The 26936-nt window shown below is 34.9% G+C and overlaps 1 protein-coding gene across 4 annotated transcripts in view; it reads left to right on the top strand.

The window, feature by feature from the left end:
• FGF13 (fibroblast growth factor 13) overlaps positions 1-26936 on the top strand; it is a 615132-nt gene that overhangs the window by 33604 nt on the left and 554592 nt on the right. For 2 of the 4 annotated variants that reach the window (XM_053699234.1, XM_053699238.1), the window contains exon 2: positions 9616-9792. The exons of 1 other annotated variant lie outside the window; for it this stretch is intronic. In XM_053699234.1, the coding sequence (XP_053555209.1) occupies positions 9744-9792 (49 nt within the window). In that variant the 5' untranslated portion in view covers positions 9616-9743. Of the gene's footprint in view, positions 1-9113; positions 9216-9615; positions 9793-26936 lie in introns of those variants that run through there. One more of the 4 variants, XM_053699235.1, reaches the window with a different exon arrangement.

The raw sequence follows: 26936 nt of genomic DNA, 5'->3' as shown, positions 1-26936 counted from the left end.
CCACAAAAGACCCTTTAAGGCCTATTGGTAGTTTATTAAGGGTTTTGTTCTTCATTTATTTTTTTATTTTATTTTGATAGGGATATTAGATTAGTTGTAATTAGTTTAAAGATCTGTAATTTGTTTTTTTATTTTCTGTAATTTAGTGGGGGTTTTTTTGTGATTTAGCTAATTTAATTTAATTTATTTAATTGTATTTAATTTAGTTAATTTATTTAATTGTAGTGTAGTGTTAGGTGTTATTGTAACTTAGGTTAGGTTTTATTTTACAGGTCAATTTGTATTTATTTTAGCTAGGTAGTCATTAAATAGTTAATAACTATTTAATAACTATTCTACCTAGTTAAAATAAATACAAACTTGCCTGTAAAATAAAAATTAACCCTAAGATGGCTACAATGTAACTATTAGTTATATTGTAGCTATCTTAGGGTTTATTTTATAGGTAAGTATATAGTTTTAAATAGGAATAATTTAGTTAATAATAGTAATTTTATTTAGATTTATTTAAATTATATTTAAGTTAGGGGGTGTTAGGGTTAGACTTAGGTTTAGGGGTTAATACATTTAATATAGTGGCGGCGACGTTGGGGGTGGCAGATTAGGGATTAATAAGTGTAGGTAGGTTGCAGCGACATTGGGGACGGGAGATTAGGGATTAATAAATATAATGTAGGTGTCGGCGATGTTGGGGGCAGCAGATTAGGGGTTAATAAGTATAATGTAGGTGGCAGCGGTGTCCGGAGCAGCAGATTAGGGGTTAATAAGAATAATATAGGTGTCTGCGATGTCGGGGGCGGCAGATTAGGGTTAATAAGTGTAAAATTAGGGGTGTTTAGACTCAGGGTTCATGTTAGGGTGTTAGGTGTAAAAATAACTTTAGTTTCCCCATAGGAATCAATGGGGCTGCATTACTGAGATTTGTGCTGCTTTTTTGCAGGTGTTAGACTTTTTCTCAGCCATCTCTCCCCATTGATGTCTAGGGGGAAATCGTGCACGAGCACGTACAACCAGCTCACTGCTGATTTAAGCAGTGCTGGTATTGAAGTGCGGTATTGGGCTCAATTTTGCTCTACGCTCACTTCTTGCTTGTTAACGCCGGGTTTGTAAAAACCTGTAATACCAGCGTTGTAGGTAAGTGAGCGGTGATAAAAAAAACTGCACGGTTGCACCGCACAGCTCATAAAGCAAAACTCGTAATCTGGCCGAATGTTTGTCCAGACTACCCTGATTCTTGGCCATGTTATTTTTTTCCAACTGATGCCAAGCCTATATCATTCCTGATCAGGTGGATAAAGAGAATGTCAGGGCATCCCCATCTCTGCCTTGTATGCTGTATCCCCCCCACTAGCTCATTCCACTTCATACTCTTTTTTCCTATCCACCTTAAACTAGCTACTTTATGCGAAAAGCCTAAATTAGCCCCAACCGCTGATGCTGTAGTGCTCACTTGTGCCCAATACATGTACAACTGCCCCACAATCAATACTCTAAGTGTTCTGTATGATAAAAACAAATTAACACAAAGCATTATACAACTTATATTAATAATAAATGGTAATAGTTACCACCCCCCTTTTTTATTTTCTGTCACCCCTGTTAAACCTTATATAGGAATTACATGCACCAGACTTCCATCTTACAAGCTTTTTGATGTGATCTGCCATGTAACCTTTACCCACTGCACTAGTCACTGCCAATCTTGAACAAATGCAGTGAAAAATAATTTTTCTTCCAACCTAATCTGTCGACTACTTTATTCCAACATTCTCTTCACTTAACAAAAATGCCCTTTCTTCCCATTCTACTGCTACTGGTACTCCTAAATCTTCAAGCATGTGCACTAACCATTCCTTCATCTGTTTGAAGACCTCCATCCCTGCTCCTCCAACAACCAAAAAATTATTCAAATAGTGGGCAATGGTGTTCACCTTCATACGCGTTATCAACAACCAGTGTAAAAACATACTAAACTTTTCGAAAATAAGACAAGATAAAAAACACCACATAGGCAAACATTTGTCAAGATAAAAAATTAAATAAGAAATATACCCCATTAATTTAAAACTCCCCGGATTCATTGGCAATAATCTGAAAGCTGACTCAACATCTATTTTGGCCATCAATGTGCCCTTACCCACCGCCCTCACCATCCTCATTGTGCTGTCAAATGACTGATCCTCCACGGTAGTGTCTTACTCCTTACTTACCTATAGCATCATTGACTTATTTTTATATATATATATATATATATATATATATATATATATATATATACATATATACTTGTAGCCGGTGGCCTAGCACTCCTTCCACACCTGTGTTGCCAATGCCTGGGTGCTATCCTCAATTAGAGAGTATAGAGAAATCGTGTAGATGGAGGGCACTCACAGGACTTTATTCAAAAACTATTCTTTATTCATATTACTAATTTCATATATTAGAGATTGTCGACGTTTCGGCCTATCTTGAGGCCTTCTTCAAGACAGTTTCATAATCTTAGATAGTGCGGGCCGCACTCTCAAGACGAACTCCCGATGCTGCAAACAGAGATACATATATATATATATATATATATATATATATATATATATATATAATTCTTTATTTACCCTGTCCTTTCTTAGGGACCACACCCAAGGGGAACACCACTAAGCCAACAAATGGATTTTCCTTAAATAGTCCTCCTATTCTGCACAATTTTACTTCTTTATCTTTTTTTTTCTTGCAAAACCTCCAGAAACTCAAGGGCTGACTTCAGAGTTCTTGCCTTAACTGCCCCTGTAACTTTTGATTTAACAGGCACAGCAAAACCTTTTGACAAACCATTTGACAGAAATACCCAGTCTCCCTCTTAAGGCAATCTATTAACTCACCTAAAAACCTACATTTGTTTCAGATCTCGTTGCTGCACACCCATTGGCCTTTCCTTGCCATCAAAAGTATAAAGAGAATACCTGTTTCTGTAATTGCTACTACCCCTTCTGCAATCCACCCCTACATGCACCCTGCTGCAGTATCTGCACATATGTCTGCATTTACATGTTTTGCTTCTGTCACATCTTTTGTTGTTGAAAACCCAGCATTCTTTTGCCTCAGGCTTGCTCACCTTCCCTACCATTAACGTCCTATTCCAATGCCCTGCTGTCACTGTCATTAACCTGGACCACATATCTAATAATTTTACCAATAAAACTTTTCTCCCTTTATCCCCTAACTGCAGGTTTCCTCTCCTGAATTCTGCATCATAGTCATTCCAAGCAAAACGTCCATAAGTAGTATAGTATTCTTTGATTGAATAAATGAACTTAACATGCTCTTCATCTTTTATAGGTTAGTTAACAGAAAGCACTCCGCATAAATCAACATACCCTTGACCCACTTTGGGAAAGTCTGCTAGTTTTGCACCCTTTGCCTTCCTCCTCCATTGACTTTAAGGCTACTGCTTCCCTGGTGATTTCAAATATGTCATCATATTTCCGCTTCTGTGCCCTAATTATTAATTATTATCTTGGCCTTTAAATGCATAGTCAACAGCAAAAATGTTGCCCATGTAACCTCATCATCTGCATAATTCCTCCTCACTATGCTCACTCTCACTTTCCACCCCCTTACTTGCTTCCTTTCCTTGTTTAGCAAAGATTTTTTTTCACTTTTTTAGAACTTTACTATTACCCTCACCATTTACTTTTTTGTCCCAAGAGTCAAATTCAGATGAGCTATCAGATACAGTATTCCCCTAGGCTTCAGCTGCTCCACTGCTCCTTTTTCTCTCCCATTTGACATCTTCTCTAACTCTACCACACCCGCCGCTTACTGCAATCCCCCTCCTTAGAAGCCGTATTGTCCACCTGCAGCCTGGTCTCTTAACATGCAGTGTTCTAGACCCAAGTTAGTCTCAATTACCAATGACTATGGACTTCGTTCGTTTGCCACCTGTGTCTTTGCCACAGCATTGATAACCACCACAGAATAATCATTTCAACTGCTAGATTCCACCGACCTGTCATTCTGGTTAACTGAATTAGTTGTAACCACCCTCCCTGCCTTAGAAGAGGGGCTAGCAATAATGGCAGGAAGGGGGCAACCAGTAGATGGATCAACCCTAACAATAGTATTGCCTTCCAAATCCCTGATCATTCTTGGCTCATCAGTTGTGTTCTCAACTGGCCTAACTCTACTAATGTCTGGGTTGTTAGGATCCCAATCATAAATCTCAATGTAAGCTCTCTCCCTAGTATGGTCCTCCCAATTCCTGGAGAATCTTCCAGGGCCCCAAGTCTGCCTGCTATAATAAGAAGGCCCACTGGGACCACACACATTAAAACCCAACCAAGGAGTCCCCCACTGCTTCCACTGTTGACCACTGTTATGAGGTTCTTTCATCAGGATATGATCTTATCATATATCACTTTTCAGCAAGGAAATGACTGACACATCACACAGGTTTTTTGCAATCTTATGATAACAATAATGGTTTTATTCTGCAATATAATTATAGCAACAAAAAACCACAAACCACTGTTCATGCTGATAACACTTTATGCAATTACAATACTTATACAATTATCTATGCAGTCTTCAGTTTCAGTTTAGCAATGAAAAATATAACTAAGTTGCCTGCGCAATGACTGATAACAATCTTATGTTATACTACTACTAAAACAATTCTCTCTAGTTTCAAACAAACAAATAATACATCACCGTGATCGTGGGTTGCATCATCCTATCCTGCTGATGGGGCGCAATGGAAGGGGACATCTGGGCAATCTTGGATCGGGAGAAAAAGGTGATCAACAGGAAAAACAACACTGAAGATGCTTCCATCTACAGGTCACAGGTCTCAAAAATAGAACTACTGACTCACACACTGATCAGATTGCCCACAGGTACCCTTCTTTATACTGTTCTCTTACGTAACAGTTCTGGCGCAAATCTACAGACCCTGAGGCCGCTCCCTCTGAGGTTGGCCGTGACCCAAGGCATCTGGCCAGTCTGCCTTAGCCTCACCCAAGCTTATCAGGGCATGCCCAGGTTCTATCTCTGACGTGTTCCTAAACTCAAATGCCGTCATCTTTCATGTTTTTCTGCCAAACATTCTACATCTGATTATGTGGTCTTATGCAGTTACTTCTGTCAAATACATCAATAATAGTTTTAACAATATTTCCATAGATATAATTAATAGCTAAACACCATAATGGCTTTATTACTTAGCCTATTGCAATTAATAATAATTAATCCTTTAACATTAATAGCTAAGCATTAATCCCCTATACTAATGTGTTATCAAGATGTTCCTTAGTGTCAGTGAGTGACCCCTGCCAAAGTTACACCCTCGTTCTGTCTGGGTTTTGACTTCTTATCATTAGTATCCATCGGTTGTTTACTACTATAGCATGACTTGGTAAAATTCAGTGTCATCTACTTGAAATTAATTAATGTCTTTTACTCTGTTAAAGGCACACTCTCTTAAAGGCAAAGTCACACAAGTTGAAGCAAGTGTCTTATGCTTTCACTCTCTTAAAGGCAAAGTCACACAAGTTGAAGCAAGTGTCATATGAGCAATTACTGCAACCACTTTCCTTACAACCACTAAAATGCTGTCCTCACATACCATGGCCCATCCATTGTAAGGAGTTCCATGTGGTCTGCAATTCAGCCTGGATACCTGACCGGGTAGAGAGCAGAAGACTATGGGGATACCCAAACTGTTGATCAAATGCAATCACATTCTTAAGTGTAAAAAATTTTACTTTGTATTTAACCCCTGAAGGACCAGTACCGTACAGGGTACAGTGATGGTCATTTTGACCTTAAGAACCAGCATTGTACCCTATACAGCGGCTGTCCCTGTGATCTTATGCCTGTCAGTGAGGTGCCTCCATTCATGAGATATACTTTGCAATCAGTGTGTATATAATGCTGCTAGAATACTGCATGCAAGGTAAGCCAGCAACAGTACAGTAACTGTCAAAAATGACAGTTGCTATGTATACATGCTGGTTTCAGGCTCAGTGGCCAATATTGGATTCCTCAGGAGTGAGGCAGTCCAGTGATGAACAAAAAAAATGGCCTGTGTTTAATGCGATCACTGTGATACTGCAATTGTTTCTTGGCAAACACTAGTCTTGGTCTCTCCCATTCTGTTCCACTAAACATAGTAAATAAAGTGCAATTATTTTTTTTTTTTAAATAAATGTTATTTGAATAAAGTTTAAAACATTTGCATGTTTTTTACCCCTAAATTGTACTTTCTGCCCTTGATGATAAAAGGGTTAAATATAATGTGTCAAAATACCTCTAGATAAATACCTTGGGGGTGCTATAAATTGCTTGGAAGCATAGACATTGGGGTATTCCTAAAATCAGGACAACATAATACATTTTTTTTTTTTATAACAACACTAGTTTTGTAGAAATTGTTATAAAAAAATATGATTCTAATTTTTTCACAATTTTTTATTATTAAATTGAGGTATAACTAGAAAGGGTGTTTGTCTGTTAAAAAGGATGTATATATATATATATATATATATATATATATATATATATATATATATATATATATGGCTGCACTTAACAAGAGAGCTGATAATTAAGGAAAAACCAATAGGGAGCAAAAATGCCAAAATTGCTTGAGTCATTTAAGGGAACATTCCAGCATTGATATCCACATGGATGCATTTCAGTTTTGAATAGAAGCATTTTTGTAATATACATGTATTAGGAAAAATATTTCATATAAAAGCTATAGCTGTTTCAAAAGTGTATTTAAAGGGACAGTAAACACTAAAATTGATATTGTTTAAAAAGATAGATAATGCCTTTACTACCCAGCGTTGCACAACCAACATTGCTATATTAATATACTTTATAACGTTGAAACCTCTAAATGTCTGCCTGTTTCTAAGTCATTAAAGACAGCCTCTTATCACCTGCTTTTTTATTAGTTTTTCACAACAGAGGAGTGCTAGTTCATGTGAGCCATATAAATAACATTGTGATCACGCCCGTGGCTTGTGGCAGATACTGCACTAATTGGCTAAAATGCAAGTCAATAGATAACTAAAAAATCATGTGATCAGGGGGCTGTTAGAAGAGGCTTAGATACAAGGTTAAAAAAGGTTAAAAGTCTATTAATATAACTGTGTTAGTTGTGCAAAACTGGAGAATGGGTAATAAAGGCATTATCTATCTTTTAAAACAATAAAACTTCTGGTGTAGACTGTCCCTTTAAGTATGTACTGTGCACAAGGATTTTAAACACAGCACTTGCTCAGAGAGCCTAAAGTGCTTGTATCATCTGGTAATGACTGAATTTGTTAATTGCTAACATGATACAAACCCCACTGGCACTCTGAGCAGCTGCATGATTCACATGTGCAGAGAAAAATGTTAACATTAAAACAGCAATAACTTTTACTAGAAGCATGTTTGCTAATACATGTTTATTCCATATATGCTTCTATTCAAATATGTAATTCATCTTTGTGCATCTTGACTGGAATGTGGTATAAAAAAAACTTGTACTAATAAAAACTGGTAAAAACCTTGGTTCTTAAGGGGTGAAACACTCTAAATTAATTCATGGGCAGTATATTAATATTATACTTCTATTTTGCAGATAAATGTGTATGCTAAATAAAATATATTGCAATGATGTGATACATTTGACTAAATTGTAACAAAATGATTAATCTGATGAAAAAACTAAACGTACTGCTGTGAAAGAAGTGAGTTCTTTTTAATGCTATTTTCAATGCTGTTTAATCTTAGCAGTCACAGAAAGAGTCAAAACCAGAGATGCTGAATGTATCATGAGAACTCACATATTATTTATATTCTGCTCTTCTATATTATGAATGGGTGTTCAGGCAATGCATACACCTTGTCTGTGCAGAGGGATCTTCTTCCTTTTCATTGATAAGATGGATGCTTAAAGTCAGTCTCATGTTATGAGGAAATTCACCTAAAATACAGTCTGGCATGAAGTTACAATATTTTAAACTGTAGTCTCCATTTTTGTTGAATCAACAAGGAAATAAATGCCTTGTATTATCTGGATAAATCATTTTTTGTTTTTTAGTTGTTGTTTTTTTCTTATTCTGGCTTTTTTTCTTATTCCATTATTTTAAATTACTGAACAGTTAATTAATATATATATATATATATATATATATATATATATATATATATATATATATATATATATATATATACAAAAATAATAATATTTAGTTATTTGCTGTTATAGTGACAGCTGTTGTTAATTTATAAGGTAGACTGGAACATCTGGTTTAGATGCATATACATAGCAAAATAGATGTTGACAGCATATCCCGAAGCATCACCTAGTCTATTTTTATATCTGCTTAATTAATCTTTAAGATAGATCTATGCACGTCCAAGATTTAGGGATTTTGTTATTTCTTTTATTAGCCTTTGCAATTTCAACTAAACTCTTATACCACACACGTCCCCATTCTCTAATGTAGTAATTTTGCAAACTGCTGATATTTTCAAAAAAGAAACTTTCACTGAACTTTATTACACCTTTTTTTATATTTGATGTTTTCCATATCACCTCTTTCCCTGCAATCTCTATGAATTGTTACCGAATTTCTTCCTTTAGTTCTCATTATGTAATAGACCTTTATCTAACAACCCTAGATTTATTAAGAATTCAAAGAAATCCCCTGTGAAAGAAATATCTTTACTTCTATTTTGAAAACTGACTCAAACATTAGTGAATCTGTTCTATAGAGAAATTGGGACTATATATATCCCTGAGATATTCTTTGATTACCTTGTAAATCTAGGAATCCTTAAACTGCCATGCAGCCTTACAAATACATAATACCAAGTGTATAATAGATGTGTTGTGACAGAGGTTGTAATGACAGAGATCAGAGGAGCCAGGGTGGAGGTCCTCCTGTGGACCTGTCATTGCATTGGTTCTGGTGTGGTCCATAAGAGGAGAAGAAGGCGGACCTACAGTTTTTCCCCCTCTATTTCTAAAAAGGGGGAGGCGGACCTGTGGTTTATTTCCAGCTCATTTCCAGCCTTGACTGTCTCATCTGACGTCGACAAGCTCCCGTTAGAGCAGCATTTACTACAACAGGCAGCTTTGTGCTCTTCTCATTGCTGTGCATAGCTTCTTTGTTAGTCCCATTTACTTGAGATACACATTGGGAGAGAGAGAGAGGGGCAAGGTAAGGCACACACCAGCTGCATCCACTCACACACCTGACAAACACAACTGTCACATACATCATAATGCAGGTTTCTGTGCACACATTAACCTCTTGCTAGCCAGTGATGCATATATTATTGCAGATATTAGACATTCTGCACCAGTTTTTTTTCTTTTTTCCTATCTATTTATAGCCATGCCTTTTTTTAGCATGTATTTGTATTCATGGGCATGTATGAAGTGATCATGGTTCTCAGAGGGAGGTTGCAAAGCTAGTTGCTGGCATATAAAAGGTTGCAATAGAAAAACATCTCTTTGTTTGCCCAGACCCCATTGACTGTAGTAAGGAAGTGGGTTCTATAGGATAAATATGTTTAATTGAATTGAATGTATTTATTTTTTCTCTCTATCCTTTGTAGTCATCAGAAACAGATACCTTAATATACATATTTTGGGGGATTCAAGGATTGTCTGAAATATTCGTCTGAATCCATTTTCAAGAAGAATTCAATCTCATCTTGGATTTTTTACAAGCAAACTGGGATCTATGAGTGGAAAGGTGATCAAGCCTAAGGAAGAAAAAGATGTCTCAAAGGGTAAGCAGCTCACATTGAAGTTATTAAAGGATTCATATTGGAACTGTAACCTTTAACCTCTGACCCCCTATTGTTAATTTTACCATGTCTAACTGTAATTGCTTGTATCACTAAACGCTTGGCTACTGTCTATAATTGATGAGTTTAATTATAAAGGAACGTTTCATTTAATCAGCATAAGTTAAAGCCATTCCCCAGGGTTTGTGGTGAATAATATAAACCCACATGACTCCCAATATATACACTCAAGTACTTAATTAACCATTCACATGTCATAATCCTCTGAAACACCTGAGTGTTGTTGCCAACCAGTGCCAAAGGGGTTAAAATCCAGGGAAATAACTGAGGGCGAACCTTGTCAGCTTCAGTTTGTTCTGAGGCTCTGTGACTTGGTGACGTGAAACAATCAGCTGGACTTGTGCTTGATCAATAATGCTAATCTGCCAGTGTCACATTAAGGAGTCGTTCCCTATGGAGAGGGCCAGGGATCCAGCAAGGACAGGATGTTAGCTAAGATGTTTCTCCTTATTACCATGCAATCGACTGGCTTAGCTGCTGGATGTAAACTGGGTGACAATTGCCATGGAGACAGGGAGGTAGTAAGGGCTGGGGGAGGGAGAGGTGTGTTGCATTGCAACTGCATTAGTTTAATTTGCATCACCAGCAGCAGGAATGGTGCAGGTCTGTGACACTCTCTTGTCTGCACAAGTTTATGTTTGGGATACAGATGTCTGGTTTTACAGCACTAAATATCACCTTACTGACAAAAAAAGTGAAAACTACTGATTTGCTGGCTACTTATTCATAACTCAAACTGGAAACTTTTCTCCAAGGAAGACTAAAATGACAGTTGTAGTCTATATGTTCTATTTCTCACATATATTTGTAGTTTGTGCCTTTACTACTGCTTTGCAGGATTTATATCATACAAAATAAATGGAATCTAACAATGCAGTGTTGTAGCTAAACTGCAGTTTTAAATAAATTTCAGTTCCTAACTAATATAGTTTACATTGTCTGTATTAATTAAGGTTGAATTTACATTATGTGGATTTACCTTAATTCATATTATAATTCTGGATAAATAAATACATAAATATATTTACCTATGCATTGCATATAGAAAAATAGGTAAAGAGCACTGCACTGACTATAATAGTTTTTGTCATAACTGTTCACATTGATTCCTAGAATTCAATGGATTTTTGTTCTATGTGATGCAGTCCAGTAAAATACCTTGAGTGTGTATACAAATTATTTTAATATATTTTATTTGATGCAATTTCTATGAATATTCCCTTTATTCCCAAAAAGCTCTTATTTAACTAAATAATTTAATTCACAGTTACTAATTGTATCAGCAAGTGCAATTACTTATGTGAAATTGTAAACAATACTTTGTTGCACTTAATGCCTGCAGAAAAAAAAATAATCAAAGTGATTCCTAGTAATCATTTATAAATAAACCACCAGAAGGTATGATTCATTTATGTAAAATGCACATAGAAATAGCTAGCTAGTATTGTGTGTGCACCAGCATTTGTGTTGTGTATATTTTTAGTTAGAGAATCTTAGAGTTGTATTCAATATTTGAAATGTAATACAGAAGTTAAGTTGGTTTTTAAATGTCAACATATTGCACACTATCATATATACCATGTATTGAATTCATGAAGAATGAGATATAATTAAAAATATATGAAATTCTTGGTTATTTCTACAAGTCACCACAAGGAATAAACAGCGGAAATGTTGATACATTATATTGCCTACTATCAAAGGAACATGTAAATGAAAAGAAAAATGTTCTATTAGTTTATTTTCAACTACATTTCCTATTCCATATAGGTTTAACCCTTACTCAAGTGTTAAAATGATATCAAAATCCATCTAATTGCATACATCTGTGCTTCCCACAGAAAACTATATGTGCATAGCAGCCAAATAATAATGGCAGAAGGATCCTTTGTAGTTATTAATTAGGGGTCTGCATAAATGGGGTTTTTTGTGTGTGTGTGGGGGGTGCAGGATTGTGCATAGTGCATTAGTTTGTGTTTAACCATTTAATAAGGTTTAAAAAATAAAATATAATAGAAGAGGGAAATTGATTTAAAATCTGCTCTAAACTGTTTTTTTTTTTTTTTTTTATCATGTCTCTTTTTTAAAGAAAATTTGTATTAATGGGACACTGAACCCAAATTTTTTCTTTCGTGATTCAGATAGCGCATGCAATTTTAAGCAACTTTCTCATTTACTCCTATTATCAATTTTTCTTTATTTGAAAAGCAAGAATGTAAGTTTAGATGCTGGCCCATTTTTGGTCAACAACCTGGGTTGTTCTTGCTAAATGGTGGATAAATTCACCCACCAATAAACAATTTTTGGTTGAGGACCCTGGACAGCACTTGTCTGGCTCCATAGCTTAGATGCCTTCTTTTTGAAATAAAGATAGCAAGAGAACGAACAAAAATTGATAATTAGAGTAAATTAGAAAGTTGCTGCTCTATCTGAATCATGAAAGACATTTTTTTAGGTTCAGTGTCCCTTTAAAGGGACAGTATACACTCATTTTTATATAACTGCATGTAATAGACACTACTATAAAGAATAAGATGCACAGATACTGATATAAAAATCCAGTATAAAACTGTTCAAAAACTTACTTAGAAGTTCTTAGTTTAGCTCTGTTGAAAAGGTAGTTGGAAAGCCCACAGCAAGTGGGAAATAAGACACTCCCCCCTCCCCCTTCTTTTGCATATGAAAAGACCCTTTACACAAACAGGAGCAAGCTGGAGAAGGTAGCTGACAGTATTCTCATAAAACTTTGGGGCTTGGTTAGGAGTCTGAAAATCAGAGCAATGTTATTTAAAAATAAGCAAAACTATACATTTTTTTTAAAAAAAAAACAACAACTTTATGAGCTATATAAATAGATCATCTACAAAACATTTATGCAAAGAAAAAATGAGTGTATAATGGCCCTTTAAGTGAGGAGGGAAAAAGTTATGAGCACCCATTTCAGAAATGAGTTTAAATTCTGAATAAATATTTAAAGCAACTTCTTCAATGTTATCAGATTCAAATCTTCCCTTTCTATATCAATATAGAGAGAAGAAAAAAAAAGAAATGTACTATATTACACCACTAAACATGTGCATTGTTATGTAATCTGAAATACACTGCAAAATATTAGAAGGTCAATAATAAAACTTTTATTTGAATATAAAACAGGCTTTTCATTTACAGTTTTGTGCATTTGTTGTTCCATTTAGTGAAAAATAATAGCTAAACTTACATTTATAAGACCAGACCTCTGGAATGTCTATGGATGTGTGTATATTTTACACTTAGAATACAGCTGTAATGTAAACTGTTGTATATATGTGTGTTTCTATCTATCTATCTATTTTTCTTGTTTGGTCCCATTATGGTTTTAATTGTCACTACTTAAACAAATAAACAAAATATGCATCGATCTGGCCTCTGGTTATTTACATTTAACTTCGGTCACAAAATGCAGTGTAAGGCTGTGGCAAAAAGAATTTGTATCAGCATTTTTGCATCACAAATGTATGGAGCTGAAAGCCAATTCTCAATTTGTATCTCAACAGAGAGAGCTGTCCAAGAAAATAAAATAGATATTGCGGTTTATTTTTATTATAACAGAAAATTTCAAATATTGATGATTAAAGTCTAAGGCTAGTACAGATGTCACAGTATATTTTATTGGTAGTGTAGGATGCACTAAGCACTCACTATTATCTATGAAGCACCCTAATTCTCATATGCATCAACAGCCTTTCATCTGCAATGCAATCACTTTCTTGCATGCACTTTGCTTTGTCAAAAAAAAAAGGAGAGAGGTAAATAGACAACATTTGTCTGGTGGGTTGAATAATAAAAAACAAACAGGAAAATCCATCTATATAACCTTCAACCCTTCATATGGCAACCTTTGTAACATTCCTAGTTTTTAAGTGCTGGAACCACCACTGAGTTACAAAGCTGTTGTTTTTTTTTGTATCTGTGTCTTGTAGAGAGTTGCTATTATTTACAGACATCTCTCCTCTCACTGTGAGTTTGATGACGTAAAGCTCATCAAGTCAGGTTTTGTCAGTACTGTGAGGTTCTCCAAATATAATATAAATAATGGCACATTTCCACTTTAGAGCTGTTTATCTCACTGTGAAGTGATACATACATTACAATATAATGTTTAAAAAAAAACAACGATTTTGTGTGATCTATCTCAACTTTTGATTATTAGGCCCTGTATCATCAGAAACATTATCAGTGCATTAAAGGAACAGTCTATTTGTTTTTTTATTGTTTAAAAAGATAGATAACGCCTTTACTATTCCCCAGCTTTGCACAACCACCATTGTTATGCTAATATACTTTATCTCAATGCTTTTCATTAGCTTTTTAATTCTTGCAAAACAGACAGTTCAAGTTCATGTGTGCCCTATAGATAACATTGTGATCACTCCTGTGGATAATGATAATGGTTATACAAGAACCAACACTGATTGGCTAAAATGCAAGATTGTAAAAAGCACTGAGATAACAGGCAGTCTGCAGGCACTTAGGTACAGGTAATCATAGAGGTAACGTATATTAATAGAACAGTGTTGGTTATGCAAAACTGGGAAATGGGTAATAAAGGGATTATCTATCTTTCTAACAATAACACTTTTCAAGTACTCTGTCCTTTCTTTTTTCTTTCTTTCTTTTTTATTTAAACACCCTTTGCACATAACATTTTGATAATAAACCCATAATCTCTCATAAGGACACACACATCTGAGTATACTACTAAATATACTATATTAGTACAAGGCAATGATTTGTTATTTTAACAATTAGGGGAAATAAACTCTAACACCAGCCCAAAGTATTACACAACTATTTCAGCATATCACATGATACACATCCAGTGCCTAAGGACATCAGTTTTTTCATGAGTTCATGTATCTACTGTTATACTCCAATAATTTTAAATGTGTCTTGATTAGGTAAAAAGTAGTTCCTAATTGTTTTACTCAAAATTTGTATTATATTATGTTTACAGTAATCTGCATTTGTATTATTCAGAGTTAGACAATAAATAAAAAGGGAAAAGAACATTCCACAGAGTTTGCAATTGTTTTGTTGTGTTATAAATATGTATAGCCAGCTTGGTAGACCTAATGAGTAATTGCTGATTTTACTCTAAAGGTACATTTTACTCCAAATATTTTTATGGAGCATACCTATGAAAAAGATGGTGTGTTAATAGAAAGAAAACATTAAAAATGTAAATTAAAAAGTAAATCAGTTTAAACTGAAATCAACAGGAAATGCAAGTTTGTGCACAAACTTCTCTATTAACTTTCACTGGCTGTTAGGGACTAAAGATTTGGTGGATCAAGACAATCTGTTAAACTTGGACAAGAAAAAGTTATTTAGCAAAAGAAATATCCATAAAAATGTAACATTTTAAAATGCCCACATTAAGGATAAATATCCCTTTTAAATGACATTTCAGTATAAGAAAATAAAATATTGGTCTAACTTTTTTTTAAACAAGTTGACTGGAAACAGTCCACAGAAGTCAGTCAAGCTGGCCACTACAATATGTTCTTAAAAGCGACACTGTATACTAGATATTTGTTTGCATAAATATTTTGTAGATGATTCATTTATATAGTCCTTCTGGGAGGGTTCAGTTTTGGTTATTTTTTAATAACATTGTGCTGATTTTCAGACTCCTAACCAAGCCCCAAAGTATTAGATGTAGACTGAAATCTAGAGATTCCTGCTGCTCTTGTTTGTGTAATATGTCTTTTCATCTGCAGGGGAGGGAGTGTCTGCTCTTCCTGCTTTCCCAGCCTCTTTCACTGGGCATCTCTGCCTAACCTCATCAACAGTGCTAAACTGAGAGCATCTAAGTAAGCTTTTAAAAGGTTTTATACTGGATTTTTAGATCAGTATCTGTGCATATTCTTCTTTATAGCAGTGTCTGTTACATGCAGTTTTATGTAAATTGGTGTACACTGTCCCTTTAAGTCATCTTATTCTCACAACATAGATTTCTTTAAAAATGAAATCTAATTAGATTAAGTTAATAAACTGATGATTTTGACCGACTTGTAGACCAGCTTGTTTTATTAGCTGCAAATGTTTTTCTTGTTTGATTTTAAACTGATTTGAAAACAGTGCAAAGCTGTAAAGACTTTACAATGGTACAAATTCCTAGAGGAGGTATACAAATGAAGATAAGATTACAGCTACTTCCATGCATAAGACATTTAGTGCTCTTAGATGCTCTGATGTCAACCTCACAAGCTTGGCTGCCAAATTTACAGTGAAGTTGTAATTAGATTTTTGTGTATTCATCAACATTATCAAGCAACAATCAATAATTTTAGAAGTCACTCATCAGTCATTATAATAAAATTGTCAGAAAATTAAACAATGGCACAAAAAAAAACCCCCTAATTTGCATGCAATTATACAGAAATGATTTCCCCCTATAATGGCCTTAGTGTTATTAACTTCTTTGAGATTTAATTAGTAAAGTTGTTATTAAAGAAATGTTCTTACATCTCACAAGCTTTTGATTATGAGCATATGATAAAATTTACCAAACCATTAATAGCGCCTTCAAGTATAAAATAAAGTCACTTGACCAAACAATTTAATTCTTTCAAAAGAAGGCATTTCCGGAATAATGCCTGTTGATCTTGTGTTAAACCAAATGAATTAATTCAAGGTTTCACACACCTCTTTTTGAGAATGGCATTAGTACCAGTGCAAATAATCTCAATACTAACTTAGTTTATGTCAAAATAATCCTAATTACATGTTTATGTGCTTAAGACATCACACCACATGACTTTTAGTGGACGATTTATCAATATCTGGCAGACATGATATGCTGTAGCGTTTCCTGTCCGACAGACATCGCTGAATGCCAACAGCATACGCTGTCGGCATTTAACATTGCACAAGCAGTTCTAGTGAACTGCTTGTGCAATGCCGCCCCCTGCAGATTTGCGGTCAATCGGCCACTAGCAGGGGGTGTCAATCAACCCGATCATATGCGATAGGATTGATGTCTGCAGTCTCAGAGGCGGTGGACGAATTAAGGAGCAACGGTCTTACGAAAACTGCTTCTTAACTACTGTTTTCAGTGAGCCTAAAGGCTCGCATGGAAACAGGTATTTGGGCCCCATTCGGGCCATGATAAATCAACCCCTTAGTCTTAACACCAACAAAAAATAATGTGTGCTTTGGGGTGGTTCTGTAGAGCACACTGGAGGCAGAAAGAGGGTGCCCTGCAACTTTACCGAAATATGACCCTGTGCCACTTGAAACTTTTAGGAAATAAATTATTTCCTTGTTTAATAGCCATGAATTTAAAGGCTGCTCTTAAGGCTTCTAAGATATTGATTTGTGATCCCCATGAGTTAGAAATCTGGCCATTAGTGCTCTATGTTAATATAAAAAAAAGACATTTGGTTAGATTCATTAAACCTCAGCAAGACTGCCAAGCTGTGAAATGGAGGAGAGGTTATACTGATATGAGGCGTTTATTGTCACAAACCATAAATTCATCACCATATTGACATGAAAATTGATTTTTTTTTTATTGCACGCACTCTACAAACGTAGGTTATGTTTATATAGAAGCTAGAAATGGGCAACATTGTTGCATAATGAGTAGAGTGAGTCATCGAGCAAGTTACGTTGTTAATGACAAAACGCGCTCGACTCTTCTGCAATATTTCACCTGCGTCTACCTTGGAATAAAAAGCTTTACTTTTAAACATTGTTTTTGGATTTGCACGTCACAAGCTTGAATTTATTGCTGAAGCTTTCATATATTTTCAAATAGTTTTTTTTTTCAGGAATTCTTATATATTCATTGAGACATATTCTCTTCTATGTAATGCACAGCATAGTGCATATCAATTAAGATAAGAATTGCACACTCCATGTCATTTCAGATAAATAATTTAGTGCTTTAAAGTTTAACTTTTGGAATGGAGAACTCTATTACAAAAAGGAGATAAATTTAAAGTGAGATTTAACTCAAATGATGTCTTCTATGCATAGGTAACTGTTGAGTAAAAATTGTAAAATTTAAAAAGAAAATGAGTACTGCAGCATTAGTATTTTACTCTCTACTTATTCTCCCTGGCTGATAAGCACCACCTTCTCTGTTTAACTTGTGGATAGGGAGATGCCTCTGCAAATTTGATAATATTGGTCCCTTTAAGAACTAAACACTTGCTCTTAGGGCAATAACTTGAAGCCGCTGGGCTCTGAGGTTAATTCTGCATTAAATGACTAGACATACATACATTAAAAAAAAAACACAAACATACTATTTACATATTTATAGAAACTAGTATCTACAAATATTGAAATATGTATAAATATTTATAATGCCCAGGTGATCACCATGGGGTCGATTTAACATGCAGCAGATGTTGCTTCCGATCTCGATCGTTTCTGGTCCACCAGAAATGCTCCTTAACTTCTCCACCACCTTTTAGGTGGCAGACTGAAATTATCTCAATCCAATACGATCGGGATGATAGACACCCCCTGCTAGCGGCCGATTGGCCACCGGTAAACAGGGGGCGGCATTGCACAAGCATTTCACTAGAAATGCTTGTGCAATGTTAAATGCTGACAGCGTATGCTGTCTGAATTTAGCGAGGTCGAGGGGACATGATTCGCTACAGCGAATCATATCCGCTCGACCCTACATAAATCTACCCCCATGAATCTGCCCACTCCCTGTAGTGACCTCACCCTCTGCAATCTTATTGGTTGTGCTCACGGTTCCCCTAGCCCTTTTAATAAACATGAAAAAAGTCAGTGCATTTATCCTATTTGCGTCTTTAAATCATAACATATATTATTATTATTATTATTATTATTATTATTATTAGCATTTTTATTAGCATTTATATGTAGAGCGCCAACAGATTCCGCAGCGCTATAATACCTTATGCTCTGTGACCCCAGGTTATAGTAGGAGTTTTTGGCCCTGCTACCATGTATGGGAGATTAAACTATTCAAAATTGGTATTAGGAGGATTATGTGCCCATTTAAATGTGTGAATGGGTGAGAAGAGAATAGTAGAGTTAGTCTTGAGCAAAAGGACTCTCCTCCTCCTCTATAGGTTTGCTGCTCTTTTTATGGCTCAGGAGCTTGTTGTCAGGCATGGTGATAAGGCTGCATGCCTCATTAATTGTGCTTCTGTATATAGACTCATCCATGACTCATCCATGGTTGGCTGCTTCCAGGATAGATGGTGCATCTGGTTTGGGACTGGGTAATAGCCCATAGCAGTTCTCTCAGTTTTATTTAATAAACACTGTTTTACATTTATACCAGTTTCTAGTGTAAGTTGTGTTTTATTGGTGATTAAGTTATTATTTGAGTCAACTCATATTATATCATCTATATTAGATTTCAGAATATTTATATGTTTGTAGCTGTTAAATTGTGTAGATTGAAGAGGGGTTGGGTCTCAGTGTAAGCAACAATATCTTGTCATGCTTATACACGCCACATAGTTATTTCTATATCATTTTAATACTTCTGTATAAATAGTGCCATCAGAAAAGATAGTACAGTAATGTAATCAGAAAGGTAATAGTTTGTGTTTTAAAATAAATTTAGACTAGTATAGTATAGAACACAAAAAACAGACAGAGAAGATTGTGACTTCTGGGCAGGGAAAATTTGTCATTTTTAATACTTTTTGTTTTTAAAAAAATATTAAATGAAAAAGTCTGGATTTTGGAATAATTATTGACTTTGAAATCTCTGATTTTGGATTTTTACATGTGTGCGTGAGATATAATATATATATTAGCATTTCTTGCTAATCTCATTCCAAAGTGTTTCAATAAAAACTCTAAATGAATATTATATCTGACAATTTTATACAGATAATATAAACATTTTTTGAGTTTAATTAAAAAATTATGGCTTATGATATTTATAAAATTATAACTTACCTTAAAGAGAAATTAGAATGAGGCTGTGGGGCCGACATTGCGGATCATGTCCGACAGACCTCGCTGAATGCAGAGAGCAATGCGCTCTCCGCATTCAGCATTGCACCAGCAGCTCTTGTGAACTGCTGGTGCACGCCGCCCCCTGCAGATTCGCGGCCAATCGGCCGCTAGCAGGGGTGTCAATCAACCTGATCGTATTCGATTGGTTTGAATTGTGGTGATGTCTGCCCACCTCCTCAGAGCAGGCGGACAGGTTACGGAGCAGCAGTCTTTAGACCGCTGCTTCATGACCGGTGTTTCTGGCGAGTCTGAAGGCTCGCCAGAAACACAGGGCTTCAAGCTCCATACGCAACTTGATAGATAGGCCCCTGTGTGTCATCCTATTGCAGAAAAGCCTGCGACCTTCATAAGACTTGTTTTCTAAATGCAGGAGGACTTACTTAGGTATTAATTAAATTATATGACAAGAACATAAAGCACTTCCAGACTGTTGCAAAAGCTAAATGGGAAATGACTTAACTCTTTGTTGAAGTTCTTGTAGAGGTTTGTTGTGAAGACAATAATACTTTACAAATTAGCTTCTAATAGAGACAACAATATGCAAACAATGGTGTTTTATTATCAATTTATTATGAAACTTTTGCTTTAAATGCATGTAGTGTTTTAGTTTATCTTTGTGAGAAATTCTAAAGAAAAGTGGAACATAAAAGTGCAAATAGAAAATGCATCAATATGTTAGAGCATTTTAGTATTGCACTATTACATACATATACATACATACCAGGTAGTTCCCAGTAGTGCATTGCTTGCTCCTGAGACTACCTAGGTTTGCCTTTCAATAAAGCATACCAACAGAACAAAGCACATTTGACAACCAAAGTAAATTAAAAAGGCTCTTAAAATTGCTAGCGCCATCTGAAGCATGATAGTTTCATTTAGGCTTTTATTCCATTTAAACAATATTATGCAGAGATATGAAGGGGTGTTGAATGAGAGGAGACAGAACTGATAGCAAATAATGAAATATAGATAGTATTAAAATAAGCATTGCACCTCTTTTAGATCTAATAAGTTATTAATAACACATATGGGTGTAAACACTCACATGGTACATACATTACATTCTCGCTTAACTTATTGACACCTACTTCCTGTTTAAGGTGAAACATTTAGAGTGGCACACACACCACACAAACACAAACACACTCACACCATATCACACCCACACACATACCAACACCTCACACAAGCACCACACACAAACGCATAGACCATACCACACACACACAAACACACTCACACCATATCACACCCCACACACATACCAACACCTCACACAAATGCTTAGACCATACCACACACACTCACACCATATCACACCCCACACACATACCAACACCTCACACAAGCACCACACACAAACGCTTAGACCATACCACATACACACAAACACACTCACACCATATCACACCCCACACACATACCAACACCTCACACAAGCACCACACACAAACGCTTAGACCATACCACACACACACAAACACACTCACACCATATCACACCCCACACACATACCAACACCTCACACAAGCACCACACACAAACGCTTCGACCATACCACACACACACAAACACTTGCACACATGTATGTTGGTGCTAGATTAGTATTTTCTATTCAGTTCTTCACAAGAAGAGTGCTAAAACTATGAGGGCTAGATTGCAAATGGTGCGCTAAATTATTGCCCGTTTGCAGGAGTGCAATAATTAACCAGCCATTACAAGTGGCTGGTTATTGCTACTGCGACCATCACTGCGCTACATACCCCTTCGCTGTGCAAGGTTCTGATGCCATCTCTGAGCCAATGGAAGCATGCTCTTGTGAGCGCAATGCTTCCTAGCAATGCAAATGCGAGCTCGAGTTTGTTTTTGCAATTAACTTGTAATACCAGCGCACATTATTTATGCTGATATTACAAAATGTAATGCTAATATAGCTTGCATACAAGCGATATTTAGCGCTCCACTTGTAATCTAGCCTTAAGAATCTTAGAATGTTTGCTGCTATTTTAACTGATCAGAGAGTTCTAATTCAGATGTAGGAGTACTTATGCAAAACACAATTTATATTAACTCCACCAGCCATTAGATGTCCATAATGCAATTGCTAAAACACAGTCTTTGGTTTTTTAAAAGATTTTGAGCCAGATTACAAGTGTAGCGCTAAATATTCCTTTTGTGAAAGTAATCATATACATATATATTTACTGGGGACACACAGTTCCCATAGACCGCAATGTAAAGGCACTCCCGCCAACTTTACTCCCAAAATACTGCCTAATGCAGTTATTTTATTAAAATATAAAAATACTACAATTTTTATTTTTTAATAAAATATACTACACTGTATTTGGGGACATTATTTTTTAAATAAATTGTATCCATGGACAGCACTGCGGAATATGTTGGCGCTTCATAAATAAAGTATAATAATATTAATAAATAACATTAGGGGTACATTTATAAAATTTGCCAGAAATCTGATCTTGTAATGGCTGTTTATTTATTGCGCACCCACAAATGGACAAATTTTCCAGTTTGCGGGTAAGCGATAAATTTGCGCTCCACTTGTAATCTAGCCCAATTTATGTCATTGTTCTATAGAACAAAGCAAAACAAGTAATTCCATTTTACAGTTTCCTCGCTATCCTTTCTGTCTATGAGTCTCATAAGTATATAAAAATTAAAAATGCCATAACCCTACATATGTTTGTGCACATGCGTGTATGTGTGTGTCTTCTGCAATTAATATGTGCTTATACATTATAAATAGTATTAACACCCTGCTTCTTTCAGTCATAAATGTGTCTGAAAAACAGATATCTATCAAAAGCCAGGTGTGTCTAAGACAGTGATGACTAACCTTGGCAGCCCAGATGTTTTGGAAATACATTTGCCATGATGCTTATGCACTCTGCAGTCTAGTTAAGCATCATGGGAAATGTAGTTCCAAAACAGCATGGGTGCCAAGGTTAGTAATCACGGGTCTATGAAAAATAATATTGCTGCCATTTTGAGTTAATAATAAACCACTTATATCTATTATTTCTGGTAAGGATACTCATGTTGTAGCTGTCATATAAGTAATATATGTAATTATGATATAAAAAAATTGATTGTGTTTCTACTCCACAAATAAATATTTTAAGGTCTTTAAACCTTTCTACACTATGTAGTATTGCAGACTCATTTATGACTTTATTAATACATCAAATACTTTACATTCTATCTATTTACATTCTATCTATTTATTTTACAGCATTAGGTTAACAAATATTGCTATTGTGCCATACAAAACAGTATGGCATTTTGAGAAATATTATGAATTAAAACCTAAAATATCTATCATCTATTTATCTATCTATCTATCTATCTATCTATCTCCTCTGGCTATACTATTTCACTAGTCTAAACAATGTTACTGAGTATATTACTGCATTTCTATGGTACTGTTGGCTATATATGCTCAGCATGGTAAATTACCCTCTATAGATCAACATAATTATATAAAGTTATGGGTCACATGTCTACTTTGTGATTCTGTAAGTATGTGTGTGTTAGCTATCAACTACATGGGTTTTGTTAAGTGCAATCTTTGTCACATATAGTATGCTATAGAATGCAGTGCCAGGCTTTTATTTAAGGCATATTATAACCTCATGGACATTAGTATTTAGCAGTGCTGTATTTATTGGTTATATTGCCAGTTATTTCCTCTGCTACTACAGGCACCAGATTTTCTTCTTATTTAAAGGGACACTCAAGTCAAAATTTAACTTCATGATTCAGATAGAGCATGCAATTTTAAACAACTTTCCAATTTACTTCCATTAACAAAATGTGCACATGTCTTTTTATAGTTACACTTTTTGAGTCACCAACTCCTACTGAGCATGTGCAAGAATTCACAGCATATACGTATATGCATTTGTAATTGGCTGATGACTGTCACATGATACAGGGGGAGTGGAAATATACATAACTTTGAAATTTATTTAACAAAAATCTACTACTCATTTGAAGTTCAGACTAAGTGCTATTGCATTGTCTTCTTATCATGCATTTGTTGATTATGCAAATCTACAGTGTTGACTGGTCCTTTAAGTGCATGTGCTTAAATGAAGAGAAATCCCTATTTCCTGCCCTGCCCTTATGACCTTATACAACTTTGTATCACCTGCAAAAATAGATATGATGCTATTTAATCCTTGCTCCAAATCATTAATAAAAATATTATAAAGAACAGGGCCCAGTACTGATCCCGGGGGGACTCCACTAATTACCTTAGTCCAATCTAAGAATGATCCGCTTACTACTACTCGTTGCTCCCTGTCTTTTATGTAGTTATTTATCGATGAACTAACATTTTCAGCTATTCTCAGTCCCTTAATTTTGTTTATGAATCTCATGTGGCACTGTATAAAACGTCTTTGCAAAATCCAAGTACATCAACTATACCCCGTTATCTATATTTTTTACTTACTTCCTCCTAGAATCTAATTAGATTATTTTGACATGTTCTATTTCTCATGAATTAAACAATGCTGATTTGAACTCATAATCTTGCTTAGATGTATATACTAATCATTATAATCCCTTATAATCCCTTCAAGTATCTGCTTCCATTTTTAAAAAGTGGCCCCATATCAGCTTTATGCCAGTCTTGTGGTACTATGCCTGAGGATAATGAATCTTGTAAAATTAAGAGTAGACGTTTGTCTATAACAGTACTAAATTCTTGTAAAACCCATGGGTGTATTCCATCTGGGTTTGGAATTTAAATGACCTTAATATTATCCAGATTTTTTTACTGATATCCTCTAGAGATAACCCAGTTAATGGTATGGGCTTGTTTGTTTCAAAGTATCGCCCATTGGTTCCTTACTTGTGTATATTGAAGAAAAGAACTGGTGTAGTACCTCAGCCTTATTCCTTTCACTGTTAATCATGCTACCCTTCACACATTTTAATGTAACTATATTGTCCATTTTAGATTTATTTTGCAATCGATGCACTTAAAAAAACCCTTTTATTGTTTGACTTAGAAATCTTTGCAATTAATCTTTCATTTTCAATTTTGGCTAATTTGATTGTTTTTTCCACGCTTTGTTACATTCCTTATATATTTGGTATGTTGAGTCTGTATGATTTTAATTGAATAATTTAAATGCCCTTTTTTCCCTAATTCCTCAACACATTTTTATTTAGCCACATTGGTTTGGATTTATTTATTTTACTTATATAAGCATGTGGTATGTGTTGATATTTATATTTATTTAACAAAGTTTTAAATGTTATCCATTTATTCTTTGTATTTTTATTAGAGAATATTGTGTCCCAATTTATGTTATTTAACGATTTCTGTAAATCATTGAATTTTGCTAAAATTAAAAGTCTTAGTTGAACCCTTATAACACTGCTTATGAAAAGTAATTTCAAATGTGACCATATTATGTTCACTGTTACCCAAATGCTCTTTGACTTATATGTTTGACATTATATTGTGTATATATATATATATATATATATATATATATATATATATATATATATATAGATATATATAAGAAAAATAAGCACTCACTGGTCTTCTGGCATCTGTGACAAAGAATTATTTATTCAATAGTTTTGGTCCTGTTTTATTCACTCTGTTGGCGCACACGGTATTGTTCACACATCAGTACATTAGCACTGTGTTTAATCCTAATTACACTGTTGATACATTTACACGCACAGCCGGTTATCATTGATTGGTAGCCCAGTCAGGAAGGGGAGGGGTTACAGGCCTTTAAAAGTTAGTATTTTTTCCACTTGTTGTTTGTCAGAGGAAGGGACTTTGTTTGTCCCGAAACGTCAACTATTGAATAAATAATTCTTTGTCACAGATGCCAGAAGACCAGTGAGTGCTTATTTTTCTTCTATTTCATTACATACTACAGCACCCGGGCAGTTGCCACTAATGGTGAGAGTGCATACATCTTTTTGACTTTATAAATATATATATATATATATATATATATATATATATATATATATGTGTGTGTGTGTGTGTGTGTGTTTATATATAGGTATAGCTATATATTTTACAAAAAAAAAACATCAGATATATTTAGAAATATTTATTTATGAAAACTAGAATATATTCATCTATGTGAAGAACATTGGAATGTGAAATATTAATATTTTCATGTTGGGTTAGCGCACTTGAGAAACTGAGATCGGGTTTGCGTGCAAGTAGGGTTTCTTCCCACTTTTTTTGCTACAATTACATTTTAGGGGAATACGTTAACATGGTCACGATATTCTAACTTCGGCTTTTTGTTAGTGCACAAGCAAAAACTACCCAACATGCGCAAAAATATTACTTCTAGCGAAGTTAGTGTGCAATCTGGGGGAATTAAATACTACTACGCTTTCTAATCTGGACCTAAATGTTTTGGGCCAGTTTAGAGTCTCATAAGTATATGATAAGTAAAATTACATAAACCTACATAATAACATATGTGTGTGCCCGGGTGCATGTATACCTTTGTTTGTTAACAGTGTTTTAAAGTAATATGGTTTATGACAAGGTATATGAGGGATGTTTAGTGCTGCGGAATCTGTTGGCGATCTACATATAACGAATAATAATAATATTAATAATAATAATAATGTTTAGCTATCCATTTTAAGTATAGGGTGTGCTATAACATTTGAGTCTCTGTAATGGTTTCCCAAGGTTTGAAAGTCTTGTTTCTTATCTTATCCTATTTTATTTTATCTTTTCGTATTTCCTCTGTTGAGGCCAGCTACTATAAAGTAGCTATTAGAGTAAACAATCCTACATTGTTAAAAGTCCTTTTAAATTTTCTTGTGATTATTTATGGTTCTTATAACATCTCATATTAACAACATATACTCAACCTGTCATAACAACAAACTATTTATTTCACTCCTTATTGCATGGCAAATATATTCTTTATATTGTAAGCCCTTATATGAGCAAATACCAAATCATCCTCACATATCATCAACTGATTCAATTCCTGTTATGAAATGATATTTGTTGAAACCTCTGTGCA

Source organism: Bombina bombina, chromosome 1 (genome assembly GCF_027579735.1).
Source record: "Bombina bombina isolate aBomBom1 chromosome 1, aBomBom1.pri, whole genome shotgun sequence".
NCBI classification, from domain to species: Eukaryota; Metazoa; Chordata; class Amphibia; order Anura; family Bombinatoridae; genus Bombina; species Bombina bombina.
The sequence above is the reverse complement of the archived record's forward strand: the minus strand, read 5'-3'. Positions and strand labels throughout refer to the sequence as shown.